We start from the raw sequence: 8,831 nt of genomic DNA, 5'->3' as shown, positions 1-8,831 counted from the left end.
TGGGGACGATGAGACAACTTCCGTTTTTTACAAACTCTTGATTAGCACTGCTAAGTCACATAAAATTATATTGTATTTTTTATCTTACAACATTCGGTAAACAATATTTACATCAAAGACGGTAAATATAGCGATGGAGTGGAGTTGGGCATCAAATTTACTCTCTAAGCTCCCACAATAAGGTCACAGGCCTGAAAAAGGAGCAAAAAGTTAATCCATTTTAGGGAAGCTAACGCCACAAGCTTTTTCCCAATTTTTCCTCTTCCTTGATCTTGCGGGATAATTCTTTACTTTAGCTCACAACTGCAAAAACTCGTGCAAAAATGTCGGGAGGTGTCAAAAAAATGCGCTTTGGACTCAGGACGACGAATCCGAAAGCGAAAATTAAAAATTTTATTTCAAAAAATATTCCCAAAAAACTGAAAAATGGCACCGGAGCGCTCCGAAATCGGGGGTGGAATCCATAGTATTTTTGCGCAGGTAATAGTCTAGTTGAGGGGTCGACTGCTAATACGCTACCCAAAATATCGAGAGAGGTGTCAAACGACGCGTCTTGACATCAGTATTAATAATCCGTTAGTTCGTTCAAAAGATATTAACGAAAAACCAAAAAAGACCCGCGGGTACCTCCGAAACCGGGGGTGGGATCCATAGTAATTTTGCGCAGAACACCTTTCTTCGTTGGCGGCCTTCGACCGCGCTTATAAAAAATCACCATGGGAGACCAAATCTATATCCACGCAAAACACTTTTACCCATATTTTTTTTTGTGGGTACACAACACCATCAAAATTACAACAGCCAATGAAAATTTTCAACTTTGTAAATATATCTGGAAAGAAATAAAATTTTCAATTTCCGTTTTCGGATTCGTGGTCCTGGGTCCAAAGCGCGTCTTTTGACACCTCTCCCGATATTTTTGGACGAGTTTTAGTAGTTGTGAGCTAAAGTAAATAATTACCTAATAAATTTTCACATCAAAAGTAAATAAACAAAAAATGTAAACATAAACAAAGTTTGACATTTTATGACCACCTTCGAATGAAAAAACATGTAATTTGCAACTCTGATGCTTTTACCTGGTTATTGTACCATGGTTTGGGTCTAGAAAAGATAGAAACCGTAACTGCGTAACTGTTCCAGACTATTACAAAAACTTTTCACTATAATTTCTACGCTAGTAACCTTTTGTTATTTATGTTTTTAGAAATTTGGTTGAATGGCCTGGACGTTAATCAATCACGAGAATGTATATCTGATGCTTCTGTCTTCAGATTGGTTTACCTTCAGATTCTTGTTGTTTTCGGGCTGCTATTCTCCTCATAGTAAATGGTAATACTTTATTTGTAGGTAAATTGATGACTTTATGCAAATATACTAAAGATTTGTATATTGAGCCACTATTATATTAATTTTTGATAAATTAAATCTTTTTTGCGCTAATCAAAAACTTGTAAACGAAATGTCAAATTTACCCGAAACAGCTGATTCGAAGTTCGAATTCTTCTTCCCAAAACTTTTGGGAAACATCTTCTCCCAGGGAGTTTATAATTGGGAGAATTTATTTTTGGGAGAAACAAATTTCTGGGAGATGAACTCCCATGGGAATATTCAGAATTCGGCTGAATACCTCAAATCACTCCCAACAGCGTAAAGCTGCATTAAGGCATTTGGTACATAGACTTGAAAGAACACCTCTTACACAAGAGGCATATAACATAGAGCTTGAAGTAATATATGACGAGTTTAAAGTTGAATCCTCCATTATATCTTCCGATGGCGAACCTGAATTATCGTTCTCCATCGTATTTGTATAAGTTGCCATTTTGTGTTGGCCAGCACAACGAATTCCCAAAAGCACGAGTGTATTTTTCCCAAGTCACTTGTAGAATTAATTTCGATTTCATTCTATATGTTGGGTCTCTTGTTAAAAACCCCTTTTATCCTTTTGTTAGCACACAGGTATTTCTGTTGCATTCACACTCATTACACTCGGGACTACGTTCAGCCAAACTGTACAAAGGTCTCACTCATAAAATCGGCCTTATTGTAAACTTCATGTGAATAAATCAATCCCATGAAGTTTTTATTTCCCATGAACAAAAAATTCGTATCGTTAATTTCATGTGAATCAACCCTTATATTCGAATTTCGAATATGCTATTGTGAACATCACTCATGTTTTGTTTACAAATTTTTGCAGTCAAACATTTTTATTTTTGCGTTTGTTTAATTGAAGAAGAAACTAATACCAGTCAGCAATTGGCTGAACGAGTGTCCAGGAGGATATTACGTGACAAGTGTAATCCCCTTGAATTACCCAATGCAAGGTAAACATGCAAATAATTATACTCGTAAACCAAATAAATAATCGCGTTTTAACTATTTATACATAGCTTTCACCAATTGTATAGAATAAATAAGCCGGCGTTCAAATATTTGTTGGATGTATTGCACAGTGGTCTGCCAGTGGCACGTAAACGTTTTGCAATAGACACAGTCGTAAAGCTTTCAGCTGCTCTAAGATTTTTTGGTGAAGGAGCATACCAAAAAGGAGTAGGGAGGCAAGTGGATGTTGGCATGTCGCAGTCAAGTTTTGGCTACGTCTTGTCTGAAGTATTGAATGTTTTTGAGGAGTGCCTTTGCAATCAGTGGATAAAATGGCTTACTAAAGACGAAATGCGTGAAATTGGTTTGGATTTTCATCAACAATTTAATATCCCAGGCATTATTGGCTGCATAGATGGCACACACGTTAGTATTATAGGCCCTAGGAATAATAAACAATTATATTATAACAAAAAGGGTTACTATAGTATGAATGTTTTGCTGGTAGATTGGTAAAATTTATGTACGCTTTTACGCATGTTAATAATTTTATCTGCAGGTATGTGATAACAAAATGGTAATAAGATACGTCGATGCTACACACGCTGGAGCCTGCATACAAGTGAATACTGAATTCAAGTGAATTGAGGGTTTCAATGGAGCAGGACTACTTGCTAGGCACTAGAAATGTTTGGCTGCTAGGTAAAACTTTAATGAAATCTGTAAGTCCCAAAATCAAATTTTGTTCATAGGCGACGCTGGATATCCACTGGAGCCTTGGTTGCTAACACTCCACAGACCATCGGAAGAGGGCTCCACAGAAAGCAAATTTAATGAGGTTCATGCACGTGGACGTAACGTTGTGGAAAGGACCAATGGCGTCTTAAAAAATAGATGGAGGTGTGTACTAGGAGCCAGGGAGCTACATTATTCGCCTAAGAAAGCAGCTCAAATTACTAATGTCTGTTGCGCGTTGCACAATATATGCTTAAAGTATCGGTGTGATGACACACCTTTTATTTCAAATAGAGCTTCTCAACCGGAAATTTCTGAACACGTGCAGTTTGAAGAATCTGAATCGCATTAATCTTACCTCAATGAGGCTAAACGTATTAGAGCAAATATAGGCAATTGCCTTATGTAAATTTATGACAAAATGCTTTTATAATTGAATGACACTCTTCAAAGAAATGTCTGATTTGTATTAGCTCAAAAGCGGCTTTATTGTTAATCTTGCTTTACCAATTTGAAAAAATAAAGTACATAAAATTCATTTTTTTTACAAAAACGTTCGAAACATTCTAATTAATGCCTAAGCTTTTCTTTGCAGCTAGTATTTTCAAATTTTGAACCTCGATTTGGCTGTTTATAAGTATGAGTTTACGGTCAACTTCAATTTTTCTGAGCCGTTCAATTTCCGAATTGTGGCGTTTTGTTTCCTTTAGTAAACTGTTTTGAATATTTTGAAAGTTTTCGAGGCCTCGGTTTAATTCCTTTAAGTGGCCTTCTACTTCAGTATAGTTATGACTCTGGATTTCTAAGCCCTTTCTGACGTTGTCATTCATTTCTTTTTGAACATCTAGTTCAATGTTTACTAGCTCCGAAGGGTTAATTTTTTTGTGAGTTTGCTGGCTGGTTTTTTGTGCAGGCAAAGCACTTTCCCTTTGCGTGTCACCGGCAGTTGCGGTGCTATTTTCGTCCAAGCTATTGTCCATGCAACTAAGTTCCACTTCAGAGTCCTCACTAGAGCTGTTGTCTTCATCACTACTGTAATTTTCACGTTGCTTACCAGTTGATTTCGTTGCATTCAAACCAAAAGGCTTGCCATCTTCGACACCTTCCGCTGCTGCTACTGACGCAGTTATATCCAAAATTGACTGTTCTAATACAGAAAAAACATGTTGCTTGCAAGGTCCTCTAGCGGTCTTTTTCCTATTTTTGGTATTTTCGACAGCCTTGTTTCGTACGTATCGTTTTTGATCAATCCAAACCTGTAAGCAATGGCTATATAAATTATGGCACATTCCATAGCCACATTGCATTGATAGTCACCTTTTTTCATTCGGAGATTGATTTTGATGGTGGGCCCATGCTATTGAGGGAATTGTTCAATTTCTTCCAAAAAGCCAGCACTTTATCTTTATTTTTTTTTTTTTTTGAAGCCCTTTCCTGTTTCAGGATTTTCGGCCATAGTGCTTACCAAGAAAGTCAACTGAGTTTTGTTTATAGACCTAATGTGATACAAAATAATTCTTAACTAAGTTTAATAAGCAATAAACAATCATTACATTTTATCGAGTGTTGTTCCCCACTTTCAGTTTTGCGAACAAATTCTATACATTCACGTGGAAAAAAATTTGTTGACGGTTAGGGTAATTTTTCGAAAATGGGAAATTTTTCACATGTGAAGTTCACAATGAGAACAGAACAAATGTGGGAATTTTTCCATTGGGAATTGCATTCACGCGAAGTTTACAATAAGGCTGAATATTTCATTTACTAACATGTGTAGTGATCTCTTTTTAACAGAAAAGTGTCACTTGCGTACCGTGTTTTCCTAATAGACAACAAATTGTTGAACTTTGACAAGATGAACAAGGTGAATTGTAAACCACTCTTGTCAACCGAAAACTTAGGGACGGTGCACATGGAAAATAATTTCATACTACGACACGGCCATCCTGACGTTAGCACGTCCTCGTGTGATACTTACAGTGAACGCGTTGCCAACAGCTTACTGATTTCCAATTTAATAAACTTTTTTTATGCGTTTATTTGACATAACGTAATCATATTTTATTTACATCATCATTTTTTTCTTTTTTTATATGTAATAAAAATTCTTCTTGTTTGTATTTTATTCATCGTCAAATTATTATTAATTATTTGAACAACAGCAACAAAAAAAACAGCAACAACCCCTCAAACTCAGTTTCCCACAAACATCACGCACTGGCCCCCCACCAGAGTACTAGATTTTATATTTTAACAAAAAAGGCTACTCATCATCACATTTGACCGATAACTCATCGTCACATTCGACGGATAACTCATCGTCCCACCTGGATGGCTTACACATCGCCACACTAGGACGGATAACATACTGTTCCTACTGAACAGTCAACACATCGTTTATGCCAGACAGATCGCACTCTGTTCCATCTGAACTTTTGGGTGGGTTTACCATTTCATTTTCAATATCTAATTCACTAGGAATATGACTATCTGGCACTTTGCGGATATCATCATAACAGTACTTATATGTTAGTTTGTTTTGTAGTGACTTTAACATGTAACGGTCAGCATCAAGGACCTCAGTCACTAGGAAGGGACCTCTGAACTTTGCATCCAACTTGGTTTGATGCCTTTCTTCATTTTTCAACAACACATAATCCCCAACATTAAACCTCACAACCTTTGCTTTTTTTTTGTTAAATCGGGATTTTTCGTACTTTGCCAATTTTTGCATATTCTCACTTGCTCTGTTCCGAACATTCGCTACATCAACTTCTTTTTCAGTTTCACGTGGTGGTATAAAACCGAAAGGACGGGCCTCTTTGCCAATCAACATCTCAAATGGACTTGCCCCCGTTGTTTGACTACAGTACAATTTAAGGCTAATTGGCGTCTTGCCAGGAACGGTGACTTCGTTCAACTGCTGACAAGAAATTCTTTAGTGTGCTCATCACGCGCTCAACTTGTCCATTCGCGCGGCTTGCCTCGGTAGCAGTTAGGTGAAGTTTAATATTTTTCGAAGCAAAGAATTCAGAAAATCTTGAGCTAGTGAAACACCTACCCTGGTCAGCTACGATGCGGGTGGGTACACCAAACAAGAAGATAACAGACTTCATAGCTTTTACACAACTGTCAGTATCTAATTTTAAAGTGTTATGGATTCACATCTTTGATGGAGCAATAAGGAAGGCAGTCGGTATGATCTGGGGGTGCTCTGTGGCTAGTCATGTCGGTTGGGCGGGGTCCTTGCCAACCTTAATGTTCCTGCGCCATAACAAAAAAAAGTTCCTATCATGCATTTAAAAAAACTGCCAAAGAAGCGCAGAGACGACTCAAAACTCAGGCTACAACGACATCCGGTCGAACCGGATGCCACGGACAGACCGTTAAACATTCAAAAAAAATATTCAAAAGAAAATTAGACGCAAAAAAAAAATTTACCGAACCGGACACGACCGGTTACTAACTGCTGAAATTCAAAAAAAATAAAAAAAAACGCTGAAAAAACTAAAATAAAAAGGAAAAGGGCCGAATATAACTTGGGGGCGCCGCAGGTGTTGTTGCGACGCCCGGTGCATAGCCCACCCTCAAAACCATGGCCACCGACGCACCTAAATTTTCGGTGGCCCCTTACCTGTATTACCCTATGCCTTCTAAATAAATAAGGAAGTCAGCATTCCCATTATTACTATATTATAAAAAAATCCAGGGTTACAAAACTTAGGGTACGACTTAATTCCTAGCAATAATCAATTAGGAGGAATATTAAGCTATCTTATGGTATTTTAGTTTAATTTACCTTTGATTGGTATTTGTGTTTTGTATTTATTAAATTCTTCCTAACACAACAATTTGGCAAAAGTAGTTTACATTAATAGTCAGAACCGTGACAGAACAACAATTCAAAAATAGTTTAATACGTAGATAACCAACAGATAATTGGTAAGCCAAGACATAAGGGTTTTATTATTGTTATTTATAGTCTTAGTTATCCCATTATATTGTGATTTACTATCTATTCGGTGATTTTTGGGTATATTTGGTTTTATTTTATTGTACTTTGTGGTATGTTACATTATCTTAGTTTTATTTAATTTAATTTCATTTTATTTCCTTTTGATTTAATCTAATTTTGTTTTATGTTATTTTATTTTATTTTATCTTATTTTATTCGCCTCTAAAAATAATGTGTCTGAACATATATGACTAATTTATTTTGATTGTAATATATATAGTGGTATCTGTGTCTGGAAGTTCAGAAACTGTCTTTAAATTGCCTACTTTTACTATTATGTATAATAAGTTTGCATGTCTATGAACATATGCACTTTTATGTATGTGATTTCATGTATGTATGCATATCCGTATATACGCGAACAACGCAAGTGCTATAGATTTTAAGCTTATTAACGCTCCTTACGTTTCTTAAAAACATTTAAGTACTTTTTTTATACTCAGTTGAGCAGAGGTCACAGAGTATATTAACCTTAATTGGATAATGGTTGATTGTACAGGTATAAAGGAATCGAGATAGATATAGACTTCCATATATCAAAATCATCAGAAAAAAAATTCGATTGAGCCATGTCCGTCCGTCCATCCGTCCGTCTGTCCGTTAACACGATAACTTGAGTACATTTTGTGGTATATTGATGAAATTTGGTATTTAGGTTCCTGGGCACTCATCTCAGATCGCTATTTAAAATGAACGATATCGGACAATAACCACGCCCACTTTTTCGATATCGAAAATTTCGAAAAATCGAAAAAGTGCGATAATTCATTACCAAATACGGATTAAGCGATGAAACTTGGTAGGTGAGTTGAACTTATGACGCAGAATAGAAAACTAGTAAAATTTTGGACAATAGGCGTGGCACCGCCCACTTTTAAAAAAAGGTAATTTAGAAGTTTTGCAAACTGTAATTTGGCAGTCGTTGGAGATATCATGATGAAATTTGGCAGGAACGTTACTCTTATTACTATATGTATGCCTAATAAAAGTTAGCACAATCGGAGAACGACCACGTCCACTTAAAAAAAAAAATTGTTGTGTCAAATTTTAACAAAAAATTTAATATCTTTACAGAATATATGTAAATTATGTCAACATTCAACTCCAGTAATGATATGGTGCAAGAAAATACAAAAATAAAAGAAAATTTCAAAATGGGCGTGGCTCCGCCCTTTTTCATTTAATTTGTCTAGAATACTTTTAATGCCATAAGTCGAACAAAAATTTACCAATGCTTTCGAAATTTGGTAAGGACATCGCTTTTAATTCGGCTGAAGCCACGCCCAGTTTTTATGCACAGTCGACCGTCTGTCCTTCCGCTCGGCCGTTAACACGATAACTTGAGCAAAAATCGATATATCTTATTAAACTTAGTTCACGTACTTATCTGAACTCACTTTGTATTGGTGTAAAAAATGGCCGAAATCCGACTATGACCACGCCCACTTTTTCGATATCGAAAATTACGAAAAATGAAAAAAATGCCATAATTATATACCAAATACGAAAAAGGGATGTTGTTGTTGTTGTTGCTGTAGCAATGCTCGCCCCACCTAATAGCCGCGACCGATCACAAATTGTCATCAATATCTTCTAACGGGAGTCCAAGGAAACTTGCCGTTTCAACAGGGGTGGACCATAAGGAAAGGGGTGTTAGAGGCGTTGCTTCCACATTACAATTGAAGAGATGGTTGGTGTCATGTGGGGACACATTGCAAGCGGGGCATACATTTTGTATGTCGGGGTTGATTCT

The 8,831-nt window shown here is 36.5% G+C and overlaps 1 protein-coding gene across 3 annotated transcripts; it reads left to right on the top strand.

Moving 5' to 3' along the window:
- The first annotated feature begins 1,225 nt into the window (after nt 1-1,225).
- Nucleotides 1,226-3,611, top strand: LOC137244550 (putative nuclease HARBI1). 3 transcript variants are annotated; one of them, XR_010951095.1, is made up of 4 exons: nt 1,226-2,330; nt 2,397-2,754; nt 2,888-3,030; nt 3,081-3,611. XR_010951095.1 is itself a non-coding variant. In XM_067773683.1 (3 exons), exons 1-3 carry the CDS (start codon nt 2,179-2,181, stop codon nt 2,969-2,971), a joined length of 672 nt encoding a protein of 223 aa, XP_067629784.1. In that variant the 5' UTR covers nt 1,226-2,178; the 3' UTR covers nt 2,972-3,611. The 3 variants fall into 3 exon arrangements, 1 of the variants encoding a protein (XP_067629784.1); XR_010951094.1 differs by having other exon boundaries at nt 2,397-2,832; XM_067773683.1 differs by having other exon boundaries at nt 2,397-2,832; nt 2,888-3,611.
- Nucleotides 3,612-8,831: the final 5,220 nt, after the last annotated feature.

Source organism: Eurosta solidaginis, chromosome 3 (genome assembly GCF_040869045.1).
Source record: "Eurosta solidaginis isolate ZX-2024a chromosome 3, ASM4086904v1, whole genome shotgun sequence".
NCBI lineage: Eukaryota > Metazoa > Arthropoda > Insecta > Diptera > Tephritidae > Eurosta > Eurosta solidaginis.
This window is presented reverse-complemented; position numbering and strand designations above follow the sequence as displayed.

Bases quoted from the DNA above. Each gene is read 5' to 3' on its own strand.
- LOC137244550 (XM_067773683.1), top strand. From the start codon at position 2,179: ATGTTTTGTTTACAAATTTTTGCAGTCAAACATTTTTATTTTTGCGTT. The intron at 2,331-2,396 runs GTAAACATGCAA...ATTTATACATAG, and splicing joins CTTGAATTACCCAATGCAAG to CTTTCACCAATTGTATAGAA. The intron at 2,833-2,887 runs GTAGATTGGTAA...TTTTATCTGCAG, and splicing joins ATAGTATGAATGTTTTGCTG to GTATGTGATAACAAAATGGT.